Source organism: Hypomesus nipponensis, chromosome 2 (genome assembly GCF_054491055.1).
Source record: "Hypomesus nipponensis isolate SF chromosome 2, ASM5449105v1, whole genome shotgun sequence".
Taxonomy (NCBI): Eukaryota; Metazoa; Chordata; class Actinopteri; order Osmeriformes; family Osmeridae; genus Hypomesus; species Hypomesus nipponensis.
In genome coordinates, this window is record NC_140362.1 from 20,875,519 (window position 1) to 20,893,313 (window position 17,795).

The 17,795-nt window shown below is 43.6% G+C and overlaps 5 protein-coding genes and 1 long non-coding RNA gene across 15 annotated transcripts; 2 read left to right on the forward strand and 4 right to left on the reverse strand.

Moving 5' to 3' along the window:
• Positions 1 to 15: 15 nt before the first annotated feature.
• On the reverse strand, positions 16 to 2,649 carry LOC146301520 (inhibitor of growth protein 4-like). Of its 2 annotated transcripts, none has more exons than XM_084668794.1 (8): positions 2,565 to 2,649; positions 2,123 to 2,194; positions 1,709 to 1,875; positions 1,519 to 1,618; positions 1,298 to 1,409; positions 1,011 to 1,155; positions 838 to 899; positions 16 to 645 (listed from the first exon to the last, which is right to left on the reverse strand). In XM_084668794.1, exons 1-8 carry the CDS (start codon positions 2,599 to 2,601, stop codon positions 606 to 608), a joined length of 735 nt encoding a protein of 244 aa, XP_084524920.1. In that variant the 5' UTR covers positions 2,602 to 2,649; the 3' UTR covers positions 16 to 605. The 2 variants fall into 2 exon arrangements, with proteins under 2 accessions (XP_084524920.1, XP_084524919.1); XM_084668793.1 differs by having other exon boundaries at positions 1,504 to 1,618.
• Positions 2,650 to 2,808: 159 nt separating this feature from the next.
• Positions 2,809 to 7,878, reverse strand: nop2 (NOP2 nucleolar protein homolog (yeast)). The gene is made up of 16 exons (XM_084668787.1): positions 7,737 to 7,878; positions 7,209 to 7,336; positions 7,019 to 7,061; positions 6,636 to 6,706; positions 6,253 to 6,524; positions 5,966 to 6,155; positions 5,516 to 5,715; positions 5,283 to 5,372; positions 5,094 to 5,181; positions 4,831 to 4,971; positions 4,599 to 4,738; positions 4,384 to 4,473; positions 4,172 to 4,294; positions 3,974 to 4,071; positions 3,734 to 3,870; positions 2,809 to 3,626 (listed from the first exon to the last, which is right to left on the reverse strand). Exons 2-16 carry the CDS (start codon positions 7,312 to 7,314, stop codon positions 3,211 to 3,213), a joined length of 2,205 nt encoding a protein of 734 aa, XP_084524913.1. The 5' UTR covers positions 7,315 to 7,336; positions 7,737 to 7,878; the 3' UTR covers positions 2,809 to 3,210.
• A 13-nt stretch (positions 7,879 to 7,891) lies between these two features.
• emg1 (EMG1 N1-specific pseudouridine methyltransferase) lies at positions 7,892 to 9,526 on the forward strand. The gene is made up of 5 exons (XM_084668792.1): positions 7,892 to 8,091; positions 8,257 to 8,358; positions 8,449 to 8,590; positions 8,748 to 8,956; positions 9,162 to 9,526. Exons 1-5 carry the CDS (start codon positions 7,942 to 7,944, stop codon positions 9,273 to 9,275), a joined length of 717 nt encoding a protein of 238 aa, XP_084524918.1. The 5' UTR covers positions 7,892 to 7,941; the 3' UTR covers positions 9,276 to 9,526.
• A 125-nt stretch (positions 9,527 to 9,651) lies between these two features.
• LOC146301523 (uncharacterized) lies at positions 9,652 to 11,473 on the reverse strand. Its single transcript, XM_084668791.1, has 3 exons — positions 10,884 to 11,473; positions 10,310 to 10,599; positions 9,652 to 10,171 (listed from the first exon to the last, which is right to left on the reverse strand). The coding sequence occupies exons 1-3, from the start codon at positions 11,194 to 11,196 to the stop codon at positions 9,920 to 9,922; spliced, it is 855 nt and encodes a 284-aa protein (XP_084524917.1). The 5' UTR covers positions 11,197 to 11,473; the 3' UTR covers positions 9,652 to 9,919.
• Positions 11,474 to 11,654: 181 nt separating this feature from the next.
• Positions 11,655 to 17,290, reverse strand: kel (Kell metallo-endopeptidase (Kell blood group)). 9 transcript variants are annotated; one of them, XM_084668784.1, is made up of 17 exons: positions 17,099 to 17,278; positions 16,566 to 16,854; positions 16,179 to 16,487; positions 15,942 to 16,069; positions 15,673 to 15,831; positions 15,472 to 15,543; positions 15,146 to 15,334; positions 14,893 to 15,053; positions 14,624 to 14,741; positions 14,399 to 14,497; positions 14,219 to 14,317; positions 14,058 to 14,135; positions 13,879 to 13,979; positions 12,983 to 13,140; positions 12,583 to 12,731; positions 12,353 to 12,442; positions 11,655 to 12,167 (listed from the first exon to the last, which is right to left on the reverse strand). In XM_084668784.1, exons 1-17 carry the CDS (start codon positions 17,123 to 17,125, stop codon positions 12,021 to 12,023), a joined length of 2,373 nt encoding a protein of 790 aa, XP_084524910.1. In that variant the 5' UTR covers positions 17,126 to 17,278; the 3' UTR covers positions 11,655 to 12,020. The 9 variants fall into 9 exon arrangements, 6 of the variants coding, with proteins under 6 accessions (XP_084524910.1, XP_084524909.1, XP_084524911.1 ...); XM_084668783.1 differs by having other exon boundaries at positions 12,571 to 12,731; positions 14,399 to 14,494; positions 17,099 to 17,273; XM_084668785.1 differs by having other exon boundaries at positions 12,571 to 12,731; positions 14,219 to 14,278; positions 17,099 to 17,273.
• Positions 13,907 to 15,282, forward strand: LOC146301525 (uncharacterized). Its single transcript, XR_014724884.1, has 3 exons — positions 13,907 to 14,043; positions 14,233 to 14,560; positions 15,152 to 15,282. It is a non-coding gene; the product is annotated as an uncharacterized LOC146301525 (long non-coding RNA).
• Positions 17,291 to 17,795: the final 505 nt, after the last annotated feature.

Genomic DNA, 17,795 nt, shown 5'->3' on the forward strand with positions numbered 1-17,795 from the left:
ACCAAAGACAGTAGATTGAGGTAGTAGCTGTATTAAAAAATAAAATAAATCCGTTTATCCACGTTTCAGCTACTGTAACATTTTCACTTGAAACATTTTCTCACTTTCAATCCAGACAAACATTCCATGACACGCTCATCCAACCAATCTACATTAATACTGTAAACATGACACTCCGGCCTTTATTTACTCTTCTAGACAAAATAATGGAATATACATCACTAATAGAATCTCAACCCAATTGAAGCATATACTACTAAAAAAACTAAACTCAGTCAAATTCAGTGTAAAGCATATTGCAGTTGGATAAATGAAACTAAGAAGGTGAAATAATATGCAACATGTAGTCTTTCTTGCTCACTCAAAATACTGTAAAAAATGTCATTACACGTAATCATTCTAGTTTCTATCATAATTTAAATCAAACTATAAACAAGACGCAACACAAACTGCATAAGGCAATGGTAATAAAATAGCGAAAACCAAGCTTGGCATACAGACAGGTGATGATACAGTATTGAATACTATTCAAAAAGTTAAAAAGGACTTCTTTTATCTCATCCTTTCCCAGATGGCCAAAGTCGTCTGACCTGTTTTGATTTGTCTTATTTTCTCTTTCTGTCTTGGGTACAGCGAGGACAATACCTATGTGGGGAAAAATTCAAAAGGAAGAGGGTACCAGTGTCATACTTTTGTACCAGTGTCGTATTTTTAGAAGATCTAAAGTCATAATGTTTTCAGGATCTCATAATGAAATATATATTTTTTAATCTACTCTTAACCTCCTTCGTCTCCCTAGATATAATTCACTTATTTAACATAAGTTGATTCTCTCACCATTTTCCTCTTGGTTTGGTCGTCAGGCCAACGCAAGCAAAGTGGAACCACTCAATAGAACACTGCAGGGACAATCAAAACTCAATCAACGCCTCCCCCTCACTATACGATTGAAGAGACGGGTCTATTTACACCACATGACACTGAAAAGGGAAATGTCCACAGACACTTACATCTGTATTGTCACAGCCGATCATCTCTCCATAGGACACCTGGTGACACAGGCAGTAGGTGGGTTCGTTGGGGTCAACGGGCATGTCCAGAACATCAGATGGGTGGACATTCCCAAAGTTAGCAGTGGGAGTGCTGAACTCCCCTCTGACAATGGGACGAAGAAACCAGAGAAGAAGAATGAAACCAGAGAAGAAGAATGAGTTCAACCCACTGCGCGAGGACATGCAAATCACGGTGTTAAGATGATTTTAACGGGGTGAGGTCGGAAGCAATGCGATTAACTCACGGCTGGAGGAGTTTGACCTTCTTCTGCACACTCTTTGGACTACCGTCTTCATCCGAACTCTTCACTTTAGATCGTGTTTTAGCCACCTTCTCTTTCTGTACCCTGGAGTCGCCTAGAATGTGAAAACAAAATGTCTCTCTGGTTAATACGGTGACACATCACTTAGGACACTGCGTTTCCTACGACCGCTAAACACTGACACATACTTTTCTTGCCCTTACTGGAGGCAGAGTCATAATCCGTGCTCTCAATCTGCTTCTCCTTCAGATCTGCCTCAAACCGAGCCAGATCTGTGTCCAGTCGCCTGATGTGTTTGTCCACCTGAGGTAGAGAAAAGCAGGTGAAAAAACATTCACTTGCACCTGCAAAGTGTAGAGGGATGGGCTGTCAGGAATTTTAGCTTGTGCTCACCATTTCATATGTTTGCATGGCCAGTTGCACTTTATCATCTCCAAACTCTTTGCTTTTGCTGAATGATTGCTGGATCTGCCTCAGGATGGAGAGCTTCTGCTCTGAGGAGAGAGTCCTCGCGTTGGAAGTGTACTCTTTAGCCAGGTTGTCAATCTGCCCCTTCAGATCTGCAGAGGAGACACCCCCCCCACACACAGACCTAAATTGTGCGACCATCAGCAGGCCATTTGGCAGTGTATAGACCTGGTTTGATGATGATAATGAGGAAACGATTGTCTTTTAATGCACGGGTTACTGAGCCATTCTGATGTTATGGTAATGTTCAATGTAATGTTCAATGTATGGTAATGTTCATTACCATGCAATTGGTTGAAGTTTTTATGTCTATACAAACCCTTGCTTGTCGTTTCTCACCTTCTGTGCGTTGATCAAGATCTCTCATTAAGTTGAAGTTTCTTTGCAGTTCAAACGGCAAATTCTCTATGCCTGGTAAGAAGGAAAAAATGATGAACGTTAAAAGATAAGTCAGTATGCATTTGGAAGAAATAGATTACATTATTGACGGTATTCTCTCGGCTACGTGTCCTCCTATCATCATGTGAGAACATGCAGGTGGTTTCCTAAACATTTGAAGTTTAGCTGTTTGTAATTTAGTCAAGCTGAATGTTGACTGCTGTAGTTGACAAATGCAGGCGCCACAGCTTGCCAAACGCCATGTTAGACCCATAGGATTTGTGCATTCTCGTTGCAATGTACCAATCAAGCGTCTGAATGATGTAACGCAAACATTTAGGTTTTAGAGTTGAAGGGCATCCTCTATATATTCATATCTATATAACCTTGAAAAATAACTCACTGTCCAGATAGTGTTCCAAATACATTCCCGCCGCCATTTTGGAAGACGTAAACAATCCAACTTCCGGTATAGAGGGATGTTGTTCTTTAGTGGTGTTTTTTTCTGTTTTAATCCGTTCTAAACTATTACACATACATACGTTTGACGTTCTACTTATCGACTAATTAAAGGTTTTTGAATAGGACCACACTAACAGTGAAGCATTACATTAGTCCCAGTGAAAGCATAGATAGAAATGGAAATGTCAAGACAATTCAGAATTTATTTTAACTCCCATATTATTTATAAGACGTGTAACATCGATGTATTTCAAAGGCAGACAAAACTAAATATAACCTTGAGAAAAAAACAACACATTAAGGGAATACAATTATGACTGGTATTACAAGGGTCATTACAGTTCAGAAGACCCACTGCTGTTAAGTCTTCTTAAATCACTGACGTTCATCTGATAATTGATATCGCTGGCATGCCCTTGAAAGCAGGACCACATTCAGAATCCATTGGACAGAGTACATTTTCTTACATTGCAGAACACTCTGTAGACTGGATCTACTGAACACAAACCATGAGAACAGATCTCACATCAACTTGTAATTTTCAAGCCGTTCAATCTCAGTCAACAACTTTGTATACATGTTCATTGTCAATCATCTTGTTTCAGCAACTTCTTCAACTTGTTAAATTTATTTTTCCCGATTCTGTTCTTTTTCTTCAAAGGGGATTTCCTCTTCTTGGCTCCTTTTTTCTCAAACCGGCTCCCATCTTTTTTCTCCGCTTCTCCCTCGGTCTTCTTGACCTCTTTCACAGTCTCTCCGTCCATCTTTGCTTTTTTTGGTCCACCTGGACTATCGTTCTTCTTGGCTTTCTTTTTGAGGGGCCCTGGGACTTGCTTGCCAACAGCTTTGGCCGGTTTGCCGTTAGCCTGGGGCTTCTGTGGTACCCCCGTCTTCCCTGGAGCTGACTTCTTTGTCTTAACTTTGACTGCTGAATTGGACGGTTTTCCCTCGACAGCCGGAGTAACTTCAGTAGACTGAGCAGGTTCGGTCTCTTCTTCTGCGTCTGGAAGAATTTCAAAAGCACAATATTATATATTTGTATTATATATATATATACACATGTTACCTTTAATAAAACTGAAAAGTAAAAGCCATAAGTTACTGCTCTACCTTTTTCAGTTAAAGTGGTTGGAACCGTGTTTGAGAACTTCTTCAGCTTGGCAACAAAGAAACCGTCCATGTTCTGAGAGTGAGGGTAGAAACGTCGAGAGAGACGGAGGGACGGATGGAACCGGCGTTCTTTGAACCTAAACAACATATTTCCATTAATGAAAAATAGGGAGGGAGTTGGCGGAACAGCTTTGAAAGTCAAACACAAATAGCGTTGTGGTTTTTTAGGGCCCCCGTTACCTGGTGAAGCCTTCTTTGCCAAAGTCCAATCCAGTTGGAACCAGCTTCACATTTCTTTTCTTCAGGGCATAGTCCACTACCCACTCATTCTCCTCCACCTAGTAAGACAGATCATTTTAATCAGTCGGCTCATTTATATGCATTGTGCGTAACCTCACCATTACAGGTCCAGGATTGGCTACTGAAGCGGTCACTAACCATGATTGAGCATGTGCAGTACACCAGGTAGCCTCCAGTAGGCGAGTCTGAGTTGACCGAGTCGATGGCAGATAGGAGCAGCTCCTTCTGAAGGTGGGCTAGACGAAGGATGTCAGCCTCGTCCTAACAAGACGCAAACAGGAGATATATTAGTCCCAGTTCAAACCATGTATGATGATGACGTATGTGTCATGATGTCGTAGGACTTGTACCTTGCTGGTCTTCACAGCAGGGTCTTTGGAGATGACTCCTGTTCCAGAACAAGGGGCATCGAGAAGTACTCTGTCAAAACCTCCCATGACCTGAGAGAAAAAAAAAACATAAAAAAACATATTTACAAGAAATTAGCAACCACTAGACCGGTGTCAACCTACAAAAACAAGTTGCGTCTCCCAGTTTGCCCCTGTAGTCGTGAGTCTCCTCGCACCTTTGGGAACTGCCTGCCGTCGTAGTTACAGACGACAGAGTTGGTGACGCCCAGACGGTGAATGTTGCCCACCACACTCTTCAGTCGGTCAGCGTTGGCATCGTTAGCCACTATCACCCCGGTGTTCCTCATCAGTTGGGCTATGTGAGGCAGACACACAACACTAGTACATGAGTACACAGCATGCGGGATTAAGATGGGCTGTTCTACGCGGAAGCACGGTGGAACTCACCCATATATGTGGTCTTGCCTCCGGGAGCAGAGCTCATGTCAAGCACAGACTCCCCCTCCTGGGGAGCAAGCGTCATGACGGGTAGAAAACTGGAGGCTCCCTGCAGCATGTAATGACCAGCCAGGTACTCTGGCGTCGCACCTGAGGTGGACACAGGCGACACAAGAGACAAGGTGAGAAGGGAAGGGAGAATGGTACAACCAGATAGACACACCACGGACCCAGTACACGCACACTTACAAAGTTACACCACTGATACTCACCTATAGGTACTCCAGAATCAAAGATGACCAGGCCTACTTTGGACCATTTCCCCAAAGGATCCAGATTCACTCCTCGGTTGATCAAGGCCTGATGGGGACAAACACGGATGACTCAAGTCTGCCAAACGGATGATGTTCTGCTGTATATGCACATGCAGTCCCTCTCCAACAAAAGGTAGAAGTGGTTACCTGGGCCAAGTCTCTTCTTCTTGTTTTGAGTGTATTTGTCCTGATGGTGATGGGTCTCTGAATTTCATTGGCCTCTAGAAAATCAATCAGCTACAAAGAAGCAGAACAAATCAAAACTGATTACTACAACAGCTATTTGACAACAAGAAATGCATGAAATAAAAGCTTTGATATAATGTTATTAAAAGCAGTATAAAGTCGAGCACTAATAAAGTGACCACTAATAAACACACCTCTGACAATGGGAATATGTCCATCAGTTTCTCGATGAGGAAGTTGTTGTAACTGTAGTACATGCAGAGATCCTTTTTGAGGAGGGAGATGTACTCCGACCGGTCCTTGCCCTCCTCCCTCTTGGTGGTGAAGTGAGTGAGGACATCCACATTGTCCTTGATTCTCTGGTGGATCGTTTGTAAATCTAAAGGCAAAACGGCTATACAGAGTAGAGAATCAGTGGTTAGTAATGACAGCAGTCACACTAAAGAGTGACTAGGCATAGGAATCGCTGTATGTACAGACGCACATCTGTGACAGTTTATATCAACACTGATCTAAGCTATCATGCATTTAGGAATTACAATCATTTAGCACATGCTTTCTCCCAAAGAAATGCACAGAAAAGGATCTGAACTTGCAATCTATTGGGTCTGCAGTAAAAGGCTGAGCTCAAAGTATAATCTTACCCTCTTTTTCAGTCTCCTCTGCTCCAGGTAATGTGAATTTATCCATGTCATCCATGTTGATCTGTACGGTGTCCTCCTCATCCATATCTTCTCCAGCCTTCCCCTCATCATCTTCATCCTCATCACTCTCCCCGGCCATGTCTTCTTCCAATTTCTTCTGCTTCCTGGCTGCCCGCTCAATGGGAAGCAGCTGATGGAGGGAGGATGGGGCGGAAAAGATAAGTAAGGAACAGAGGACAGATGTTCAGGGAGACCTTGGGTTTAACTACTTATTTAACGTAACATACCTCCTCTCCATCGCTGTCTGCTTCCCCTGCGCCATCGCCCTCACTGCTGTCATCCACCGCACCGTAATCATCCACCATCTCTTCATCATCATCATCGTCATCATCATCCTCCACCTCTAAGCCTTTTTTTGCCCCCTTCTGTCCCGTCTTCTCTTCTACCTCATCTTCATCCTCCTCCTGCTCCCATTGGCTATCGCTGTCTTCCTCTTCTTCTTCAAGCTTGCGTTTTTTCGTTGCAGGTTTCAGCCACTCGCTGTTCTCGTCTGTGAATCCTGGTGATGAGAGAAAGAGCAAAAGAGTGCTCAGTCACTGACAGCTGAGTACAGAATGGAAGGCTGGCTTATTCATACTCAAAAATGGATGATCCATGCATCTTCATTTACCTTTTTTCACCACCTCTTTTTCTTTGACATCTTTGACAGGCTTTTTGGCTACTTGAGTTCTCTTCACGGCACTATAAAAATAGGGAAAAAAAAGTTCAAGATCAAGAATTGTTCATTTGTTAGGCATGTAGTGAGACTAACAAGACAAATTAATCTATGATCTAATTCTAATACATGCTACATTTAGTCATTTAGCAGACGCTCTTATCCAGAGCGACTTACAGTAAGTACAGGGACATTCTCCCCGAGGCAAGTAGGGTGGGTGAAGTGCCTTGCCCAAGGACACAACGTCATTTGGCACAGCCGGGAATCAAACCAACAAACTTCTGATCGATAGCCCGACTCCCTAACCGCTCAGCCACCTGACCCTGCTGCATCCTTACCGTTTCCTAGCCCTGCTCGACTGTCGCTTAGGTGTGGTCTCCTCTGTAAATAAAAACACAAACCTCATGAATCAATAAAAAGAAAAATCCAGGTTCTACAACGGCGGACATCCTCTCAGTATAGCACAAGCGGTAGACGCAGGATTTACATTATACATAATTACGAAGAAGAACAGAATGTCATTCTCACCCTCAGGAAGGAAGTTGGACAGCTCCGTCTCAGCTCCCTTCTGCTTCCTAGACTTGCGTCCTGGTCCCCGCTTCACCCATTTAGTGGGATCCAACTTTCTCCCCATGACAGATGGCTGTTAAGGTACCCTGGAGAAAAGATGGATGACAACACTTAACAATTTAAACTTTATAGTAGGGGCAGTTGTTTACCAACACATTCTAAACTGGTAAACGCAGTCGTTTGGTCCGTCAAAGCTGGCAGCATTTAAAGCTGTCCACGAGGTATTCAAAATCACTGTACATGTGGCGTTATCATGCACAATAACTTAAAAGTAAGGCTCAAGAGAAATAAATATCATGTTAATTATAACTAACGTTATTTTAAAGGTTTAATAGCAAGTTAACCTTAAAAGTAGTGTTAGCTACCTTTAGCGTGCTAGCTAAACATAATTTAAATGGTGTAGTCAGTAGGTTTGCATGTCATCAATAAAATGCATTCAAAATAACGTACAAACAGCTATGGTACACAAATAATCACACCACTCACCCTTAAGATATTAGTCTACTTTTATTTTATCAATAGACGCAGATAGACCGATCGCACATGTGGGGTTCCTCTCAACACGTTGATCCTCTGCAAAATTGGTAATAGACTTCCGGCGCTTAAGATGTACGACATGCTACCTCAACAAAACGCAGTCATTCGAACTTCAGTGCCACGCAGTATTCCTGCGTCCATCCATTTCGCAAGCATGGCTGAAAGTATGAGTAACAAACGTGGTTTTGCACATTTAGACGAATATGAACCAAAACCAGCCAAACATCTTCGCAGCCTTCACGATCGCATGACTGAGAGACGGCTAGTAGTTGTTCTAGAGGGGGCGACGCTTGAGACTGTGAAGGTATGAAGTTCGGGATCGACTGCATTCAGAATGTTCTCTAGTAGTGTAAACAAGTTGCTTGGTAGCTAGCCTCTATTTCCCTCTCTGGGAAAACATGTTTTGCTGTCAAGCATGACACAAGAGCAGTAAATAACTACTTCCTCTGTTAATGTTCTTTGCTCACAGGTTGGAAAAACGTTCGAGCTGCTAAATTGTGACCAACACAAGAGCATGATCATTAAAAGTGGGAGGGATCCGGGCAAGATTAGACCTGATATCACGCATCAGGTATGTCCTCAAAGAGATTTAAAGACTCCTGTTAATTAACCGGCTCCATTTTTATTTTCGATCTAATGTGTCGTTTTTGCACTCCGCCAGTGTTTGCTGATGCTAATGGACAGCCCGCTAAACAGAGCAGGCCTGCTCCAAGTCTACATCCATACAGAGAGAAACGCCCTGGTAGAGATTAACCCACAGACTCGCATTCCTCGAACTTTCCCCCGCTTCTGCGGCCTCATGGGTAAGACTAGTGGCCCTGTGTCATTTCCAGCATATATCAGGGCTTGATGGGAGAAAGTAAGCTTCTAAAGCCTTAACTAAAACCTCTGTCGTTGGATATATCCAGTCGTTACTTTCACTTCCATCTCTCACTTCATCTCTTCTTCTACCCCTTCTAGTCCAACTTCTGCACAAGTTGAGCGTGAGGGCGGCCGATGGCCCCCAGCGCCTGCTGAAGCTGATCAAGAACCCCGTGTCAGACCACCTGCCCGCTGGATGTCCAAGAATCTGCACCTCCTTCTCCTCAGGGGAGGCCGTGTGCCCCAGGACCGTGGTGCCCCAGGACGGGCCTGCCACTGTGGTTGTGGGGGCGTTTGCACACGGAGCAGTAAGTTTGGTTCGACTTAACTATCTGCTGGAAGTTCCAAGCTTAGCTTTTAGAAATGAGCTTCTATTGATAAGCCATGAAGTCCAATATTATACATGGATAACCCCTTGACAAATTTCCTGGCGGCAACCTTCCTCTCTAGTACCATGCAGGAGTGTCCTCTGTTTGGGTGGTTCCCATTTACCTCCTCATTCTCTTCACTCAGGTGAATGTGGACTACACTGAGAAGACCGTTTCCATCAGTAACTACCCCCTCTCTGCTGCACTGACCTGTGCCAAGATGTGCTCTGCCTTTGAGGAGGTATGGGGCGTGTTGTGATGAAGCTACCAAACTGCTGTTCCAGAGGACACGGCAAATACATGGACTTTCATGGACGAGGAAGGCGTTGACCAGAAATACAGCACAGACTGTCTGCCTCAGCTATTATGTTCTGTGTGGCATGGATATGGATGAATAGTGCAACTGACTTGTGTGAAGAAGTACTATTTCTTTTGTTACTGGTTGGAACTGTGCTGTTTGAACAAATACATTTAATAAGATAGTGGTGAATATAAACATCTTATACCGAATTGCCATTTTTTATTTAGCAGGTCTTGGATATACAGTAATAAACTGTATGATAATGTTGATAAATCAGATTGATTTGTTATCCTTGAAACAATGAATGTCTTGAGCTGTGTTATAAAAAGTCACATTTCACTTCACAAAACATTTAATGAAATATACACCATAGTGTATATACATCAAATATAATTACACGCCGATTATGGCAAGGACAACGGTATGATGAAAAACTTGTACAATGTGATGTTTAAATAGTTAATCTACCAATCTAAAATTGACCAGAGGTCTGTATCGTCAGTCCAAGTCCATAAGGAACTGTTTCCCTTGGTTGCTGTACTCCGTTTCTCTGGGTGTTGTGGTGCTTTTGTAGACGCCTTGATTTGTCTTTTTCATCATCTTTATCGCTGTCTTCTGTGATTTGCTTTAGGGCGTGACTTGGGTCCCATCCCTGCTGTTTTAGGTGACTTCGCTGCTGGTTTAGGTGACTTCCCTGCTGGTTTAGGTGACTTCCTTGTCGGTTTGGGTGACTTCCTAGCTGGTTTGCCTGTTTTAGCACCTGGTCTTGCAGCCTGTCCTTTTGGTTTCAAGGTTCCTTTCTCACCTGTTTTATGTCTTATGGCTCTTTTTACATTCTTTCCACCTGACAATTTCTAGAATACAGTAAACATTTTGTTAAAACTTCTAAAATGCACATTTCATACTTTGGGTAAAATTGTTCATTTATCATCTGCTGTAACATGTCAAATTGCTACAAAAAAAAAAGTATTGGAGAAGCATTTGGTCTCTACCTTTTTGTTGAGCTTGAATGAACCTGACGCTCCAGTTCCTGTGGTCTGCACCAGAGTCTCTTTCCTGACCAGACCCTTCACTGCTAAGTTAACACGGGTGTTGTTCTTGCTGACATCGTAACCACCGGCTGCCAATGCGTGCTTGAGCTCCACCATGGAGATACCCCCGCGGTGCTTACACTGAGATATCACCCGAAGTATCAGTTGGGAGACCCTTGGCAAACCTGATCCTGTCTTCGCTTCGCTCGGTTCAGTCTGTACCTGGTACTTGAAAAGCCGGACTGGAGTCGCTACGTGCAGGGTAATGATACATTCAGTTGATTATTATATATTCATGACTTAGGCCTAAATAAAAACTCAAAATTGCATGTAATTGATCTGCTAACTGGCTAGGCTAGCTACTGTAGGTAGAATCTAAAAACATTACCTTAAAGTTTAAACAAATGTTTTATAGTTTAATATTTAAGTTAAACATTAAACAAAGGCCGGTTAGACTAGCTCTACATTAAACTGGCTGCTAGTTAGTTGCCTACAGTAGTCTTAACGTTAGCTCTTCTACTGTATTAATACTTACATGGCAACGGCTCTTTTTCTTTTCCTGTGACATTTGTCTTCTCTTGAATTGCACGTTTTAGTAACTGACCCAACCGTCGAGCTCCTGCCTTCCCTAGGCCCCGACCGCCTGGAGATTTCACTGTCTTTGGTTGCTTTGCCAACAAAGGTGATTTGACGGAACTTTTCACCTGTGGTTTAGCCGGGGTGTTGACACTTTGTTTTGCCGGCTTTTGTTTGGGTTTAACTTTGTGTTTCCTTGGATGGATTATTGTTTCCTTCGATTCAATATTTACTCTCTTTTTCACATTCGTTCTATTTTTCTTTTTCGTCATTTCTACTGAGATTGATAAAAAAAAAGAGAAAATCAAGTCAGTAAGGAGTATTCTGAACTTGACCTGCCTCTATTGGTCCTACAATAATTTAAAGTAGGCTAGGCTACGCCCAAGATAATTAAGATCAATGTAGCTTTGCTAATTGTAACTTCCAGCTACAACTGAGGCATTTTCACGTTTAATTCGAGTTTATTAATTTAGAATTGTTATTTTTCGTACCTTTTAACTGCCAACGGCTGTTCGAGAAGGTTGGCAAGTTCTAATGTTTTCGCTGAGAAAGTGAAACAACAACGTTTGTTACCTTGCTTAAAATGATTACATTATTAAATTATTTACGTTCAATTACGTCAGAATCACAACCCTTGAGGAATCTCAAAATACACGCATAAACATTAACTACAATAAAATCCATTTTTATTTACTTTATTTTTTGGAAAATAGAAACACACAACTACAAATTTGCACACATATTTACATTTTATTTAAACGCCTGTTTAAAGAATAAATAAATAATAATTGAATTATTTCAGCTCCAAATGTTTTTGTTCGAAGTATTCAGTGCCTATTACAATTCAAAACATTCTGTCACTGATTTAGGCTAGCCTACTTCCATCAACATTCTGTGCGGCTAGTCTAGGTGACCTATGCGTTTCATGAGATCTTAATGTACCATAACTGTAGTAGGCCTAGCCTATATCCTCATGAACAACAGGCTTTACCTCTAACTCCTCAGCGGCCACTGTAGCCTACACTTGACGGGGGCACTTCATTGGAACTGGATGCTCTATAACATTGTATGTCTTCTAATGTCTTTGCTAGTCTCCTCAGCAGGTGTTTGTTAAATTCTGTTGTGGTTTGTCAGGGCAAGTCATGGTCGTTGGGCAGAGTTCAGAGTTTGTACATAAAACAGTCACCAGGAAGGCAGGCTCAAAAGGCATGAACTCACGATATGGGTCGGAGTCACAGTTAATCTGAAAGATGATGGAAACAAGAAATCAACGTCAGCTAAGCATTTATACAAAGTAACCTAATACATCATCAAACTAAGTATTTTTTAATCCAAGGGCAATGTGATAATTGAGCAAAGTTTCGTAGGCCTATCCAGTTGAAAGATGACAAAAAACGATGGTTGTCGTGATTAGACATGGTTGTTTACCTGAGTGTATGAGGTGAGAAACAGGTGAGTGTGCGAAAGACCCGACAGAGATGAATCATCAGGTCGCTGCTTCAGATTTAGATGATAAGCCTGACAACAAGATGTAGATTGAGATGGGGGTGGGGGACATGTCAGTGTATTTATAGTGCTCACGCAGGTTGATTTTAAGGAAAGAGACCACAAAAGGAGGTCATAAAACAGTAGTCCTTAAAACGGACCTGCATCGCCACCTGCAGGGCGGAGTACTGCACCCACATCTCCTGCCGTTGGGCTGAGGACAGCGAGTAAGCGCCCACTCTCCCTGCGCCCTCTGTCACTCTGACGTACTGCTCCCACACACACTCCCCCACTGTCTGGACGGTCTCACTCTGAGAATGGACTGGAAATATAACACAGCATGCACGTGCGCACAGTTGACAAAGTACAGCTCTGAAAAGAAAAAAATCCAGACCACTGAACCTTTTTCTTTCGTTTTTTGTTGAGAAGGACAATTTTGAGTGAGGAACAGAAAGGTACTTTTTTTTGGGAAAGAAAAAAGGTGCAGCGTTCTCCATTTTTTCCAGAGCTGTATGAATGATTTGATGAATGTGTATTGATGATGATGGGAGGAATGGTGACTGTTGTCCTTACTGTCTGGCAGAAGGAGGTGAAGGATGTCTTTGGCAATCAAAGAACCTAAAACCCCGTAGTTAACAGCTCGGGGATACGTAGGGTGGAAGAGAGGTGGTACAAACATTCCTATGGGAAATACCAGATCCTCCCCAGAGATAAATAAAGTGATTGACAAACTGGAGGAGGAAGAAGATATAGAGATAATTTACATTTAGTCATTTAGCAGACGCTCTTATCCAGATAAATTTACAGTAAGTATAGGGAGTAAGTAAGTACATTCCCCCGAGGCAAGGAGGGTGAATGTGGGTGAATGTGCCTTGCCCAAGGACACAACGTAATTTGGCACAGCGGGGAATCAATCCGGCAACCTTCTGATTACTTGCCCGACTCCCTCATCGCTCAGCCATCTGACTTTCTTGATAATTATAAACAAATTGGTCTAGATCCTTTCAGATCTGTGTTGTGAGAATACAACTCCCGTTCTCAGATCCTTAATGATGCCACCACCCTCTACAAACTGCGCAAAGACAAAGATTACTGTAAGGATGGATCTCTCAGCAGGCCGGAAAGAGTCACGACAATTATAAAAAAGGGTTGACTAGGATTTGTTCGCTCGACGTCGGATCATGTCACCAATCCACAACAGAGTGGCTAGCATGAGTCAGAAACATCTCTCTTCAGAGAGCTTAAATACAGTTGCTGGACATGTTCAAACATAGAATGCACAGAATTGCTTCCTTAACGGTTCTTCAGTGGTCAGGACACTGATACACTAGAACGTTCAGCAGGTGAAGTGGTCGTCAAAAACATGACCCTATATTCTGCTCAGAGAGGGCCTCACTGCAGGACTTCTTGACCTTACAGAGACTCAGGCTGCACATGTACACAGAAAATCTGACCTTACAATTACTCACTTGTTTTCTTCTGTCTTGGAGAAAAGGTTGATGCGTTTCTTCTGCTGAAGGGAGAGGGACTGGACATAGTTGGAGAAGTAGTCATGTTCCCTGATCGTCACCTGGAGGTAACAGAGAGATCAGTATCACATCAACAAGTGACAAGCTGCTAGACGCAGACAGCTGGTATGTTAGTCTACCTTTGAAAACATTTGGTCTAGTTCTGTGTCATGGAGAATGGTTCCTTTAGATGACAATCTTGGAGTTAAAGACCAAACCTGGAGAGACAAAAATATTAACGTTTCTTCTTACATTTTATTTTACTACTAGAAACTGACATGAAGTTAAATATTTGTTTGACCTTATTTACAACAGACTGGCGAGATTCCTCATCCTTCCATTTGAGATCTGCCAGTTTGGACTTCAAGGAGGAAAATATATTCTCAGTCATCTCCTCCATCTGTTTAAAAACATTTTGACACTCTAGGAAAGATCATGACCATTTTTTTTTTTTTTAAATGAGTAAGTGTGCCAGCCTCACTTCTCTGTGAACGGTCGTCTTGAGAAGAAGCTGTGTAAGCACAGTATCAAAGCCTTTTTCGGTCTCCAAAACACACTGCCTCCAGCGAGGGAGTCTCTGCTTGAGGTCACCAGAACGTAAACAAATCCTTAATCCAACAATCCAACCACTTCAATACAAAATGTGAGTACTACAAAATTCTGCCACAACTCTACCGACAAAACAAAATAACGTCCTTCTTCAAACCTTCTCAATGTGCCCACGAGCCAATGAGAAATTCCTGTCCGTCTCAGCAAACCTGGAATCCAGGGCAGGTATGAAAGTCTGCAGCAGAGACAGGATCATGTAGGTATGAATAGGGCCGCTGAAGCAAAAGACAGGAAAAACAAAAGATGTTAAGTTATTTGAATATGTAGCGGAGGTAGTTAACACAGTGTAGCTAATAGCTACTAGCTATTCATTTAGGATGAGTAACGTTTGACAGTCTTCAGACAGTTTATTATCAGACTACTTACCTGGCGCTCAGTTCATGTTTGTTGAGCCATTTGCCAATGATGCGAGACATTTGAATGATGTAAGGAAGGTTGTGCAGTAAGACTTGATCCAATTGGCCGACTGGGTGCGGATGGAAGGCAGCCTGCAGACAGCCCAGCCAATCGATAGCAGGGGCCAAGGTCTGTGCGAATGAGAAAGAGGAAGAAAAAAGAATGAGTGACAGTGGATGCAGGTAAACCAGAAGAGTGTGTGTGTGTGTGTGTGTGTGTGTACCTGCAGCTCTCTGATGGTCTTGCGCTGGTACAGCAGTCCTAGCTGCAGGCGGTGGGTTAGAGGAGCAGCGGTGACCGCAAGCTCCGAGGACAGGGAGATGAACAGGCCCACATGGAGACTACTACTGAGGGGGGCAGAGCCCAGCAGAGACAGGTACTTCTGACACGACACCAGGAACGGACGCAAGGTCTGGGGGAAGGAGAGAGAGAGAGAGAGGTGGCGTGGGGGTTTGAGGAGAAACTAAAGTATCAGGGGATGGCGTTGGATGTCAGGATTGAGGAATTGTACTTCTGTCTCGTGTGCAGCTAGCGTGATCCTTCAGTCACCTGAGTGTTCGCTTTTGACTTTTGCATCTTCTTGCTCCATTCGATGGGAATCTGGAAATCAGGCTGGTCAATCTGATAAACAAATAGTTTTTAACCACTGTTGTTATTTTGCTAATGGTGTCATTGTAACCCACCCCAAATAAACCTGGTTACATCACTACTATTTCACACATTATGTAATACCACCGTGAGGAAACTGACCTGGATGTATTTCTTGTTGCTCCTTGGATTTACGTCGTTGGGGTCCTTGCCTACATAGAGGCTAAAGAACGGGAAAGTGATATAGTCCCTCATCAACAGAGAGAGAGTGGAGTTAAAGTCGGTGTGATTCCACGCACCCGACACTCCCCACCCACCGAGCTGAGGAAAGAGGGATGGGAGAATGGAGGGAGGGAAAGAAAACCTGGAAGTCTGCCCAGGAACACACATAAAAACATGTTAAAACAGGGGAGTGGTGGGCAGTGTGTCACCTTCTGGATGAGTCTGAGAAAGGGTTCTGCTCCGGCGCTCTCAGTGGGTCCTTCCTCCATACAGGAGCGATAAAACCCCTGGGCCTTCTGCACGGCTGGGCTGGCAGGTCTGGACCGATCCTCCATTTCTGTAAAACAGTCAAAAGTGTCAAATGTAAAGACTCATCTGATTAGTCACAATCCACATTCAATCGTCGGAGGTGAATAGCAAAATCACAATATAGATTAAGTAAATACCCAGAATGGCCTTTAGTGACTGCAGCAGAGCAGTTTGTCTGTCCAGCATCATCATCTCTTCTTCCTTTCTGTCAGTCTGTCTCTCCTTCCGTCCCCTCCCTTGCCTGCCAGCACCTGCGTCCATCTTTCTCTCAACCTGCAGGTGTGGAGGGAGCCCCTTGCCTCTCTGTCTCCCTCTGTTGGTTAGAGAGGAGCCGTCCGAGCCACAGGTGAACAGGAAGTAGTCACAAGGCTGGGTGAAAGGGTCAACGGACAGGGACAGACGAGCAGAGGCTTCCTGGCAAGCAGGGCTCAGGCATGGGGACACGGCTGGAGGAGAAAAGGAAGGGTGTTGTGGGTGGGAAGTGTTTACAGTTTGTGTGTCACTGTGTCTGTGTGTTTGCGTACCTGGGTTAGGATTATCTGCCTTTTTGACCTCAGTGCCAACTGCTGCGAGGGGCTGCTGGGAGTAGTAGGCCAGGCCCAAAACCGAGGTGCAGAGGGTGGAGCCCAAGAGGAAGAGGATGAGTCTGGAGAACCCCCTGGTTTTCACTTCCTCTTCAGGCTGGGGAACAGTCTGTGGCTGGGCCTGGGGCTGGACCTGGGGTTCAGAGAGGCCCTGGGGCTGGGGGCTGGGCTGGGGGTCAGAGAAGGCCTGGAGCTGAAACTGTGGCTGGGAAAGAAGCTGGAACTGGGCCTGTATTGCAACACAGAAAGGTATTTTTCTTTTTTTAATAACTTTTTTTAACAATTAAATATAAGGAGTTTGATATCGGCTGTAATATTACAGTAGTCCAGCTCATCTACTTTCTTTATCTGGGACTATGAAAGTAATTGCGAAGAGTCCGTTAAAATGTTTATGGTTAATCCAAAGTAATTTATTTCCATAGTTACTATTTTCTAACGATTCAAAGTTTGCATGACAACTGTATAGTTCATACCTGAGGCTCAGGCTGGTTCCCAATCATGTTCTTCTTCTTTCTTCTCGCTCTTAACTTCTGCCTTCAGCGTGTTGCATCCACTGATGGTTTTTGTCTGATGTTTTCCCTCAAATATGGAGGCCCCTCTCCCTCTCCCTCCCTCCGTCAGCTAGCTGACATCTCAGCTCTCTATCTCTTTTCATCACTCACTTCTCTCCTCCTCTGACATTCTGATAAAGAGAGTGGCTCACTGCTCTCAGCACCAATGATTGAGTGGTGCGACAGTATCCTAGTATGGGATGGGCATGATCTGCTGTGTTTGTGTGCATACAACAGATAGGGATGTCTGGGAATCCCTTTCAACGTTCACCACAAATGATTTTGACTTTCACTCAGAGACCTACCTTTTTGTGTATGTCAACTTTACAGAAAGCCACAATTCAAAGAGAATACACACAGGCATACATCTATAGTGCGTGCATATCCTGCTCCATAGTCGTCACTATCAGTGCAACATAGGGCTGGTATGAACTGATAGAGGCTGCCCGGACATGTTGTTCACGTGACTGAGGACAGGAGATGTTCCATGTTGCGAAACTGTCACATGGAGAGGCCACAGAGAGAGAGAGGCCAGAGAGAGAGAGAGAGGCCAGAGAGAGAGAGAGGCCAGAGAGAGGCCAGAGAGAGAGAGAGAGACCAGAGAGAGAGAGAGAGAGAG

Coding starts and splice junctions, on each gene's coding strand:
- nop2 (XM_084668787.1), bottom strand. CDS start 7,314: ATGGGGAGAAAGTTGGATCCCACTAAATGGGTGAAGCGGGGACCAGGA. Junction 4,474..4,598: donor ACGGCAGGCAGTTCCCAAAG/GTGCGAGGAGAC, acceptor TTTTTCTCTCAG/GTCATGGGAGGTTTTGACAG. Junction 3,871..3,973: donor GGCAAAGAAGGCTTCACCAG/GTAACGGGGGCC, acceptor TATGTTGTTTAG/GTTCAAAGAACGCCGGTTCC.
- LOC146301523 (XM_084668791.1), bottom strand. CDS start 11,196: ATGACGAAAAAGAAAAATAGAACGAATGTGAAAAAGAGAGTAAATATT. Junction 10,600..10,883: donor AGAAAAAGAGCCGTTGCCAT/GTAAGTATTAAT, acceptor CCCTGCACGTAG/CGACTCCAGTCCGGCTTTTC. Junction 10,172..10,309: donor CATTCAAGCTCAACAAAAAG/GTAGAGACCAAA, acceptor ACTGTATTCTAG/AAATTGTCAGGTGGAAAGAA.
- LOC146301520 (XM_084668793.1), bottom strand. CDS start 2,601: ATGGCGGCGGGAATGTATTTGGAACACTATCTGGACA. Junction 2,195..2,564: donor TTTGGAACACTATCTGGACA/GTGAGTTATTTT, acceptor CCTTCTTACCAG/GCATAGAGAATTTGCCGTTT. Junction 1,619..1,708: donor CCATGCAAACATATGAAATG/GTGAGCACAAGC, acceptor TCTCTACCTCAG/GTGGACAAACACATCAGGCG.
- emg1 (XM_084668792.1), top strand. CDS start 7,942: ATGGCTGAAAGTATGAGTAACAAACGTGGTTTTGCACATTTAGACGAA. Junction 8,591..8,747: donor CCGCTTCTGCGGCCTCATGG/GTAAGACTAGTG, acceptor TACCCCTTCTAG/TCCAACTTCTGCACAAGTTG. Junction 8,957..9,161: donor GGGCGTTTGCACACGGAGCA/GTAAGTTTGGTT, acceptor CTCTTCACTCAG/GTGAATGTGGACTACACTGA.
- kel (XM_084668781.1), bottom strand. CDS start 17,125: ATGATTGGGAACCAGCCTGAGCCTCAG. Junction 14,318..14,398: donor AGACGACCGTTCACAGAGAA/GTGAGGCTGGCA, acceptor GTTTTTAAACAG/ATGGAGGAGATGACTGAGAA. Junction 12,443..12,570: donor CCCTGCAGGTGGCGATGCAG/GTCCGTTTTAAG, acceptor TCTTGTTGTCAG/GCTTATCATCTAAATCTGAA.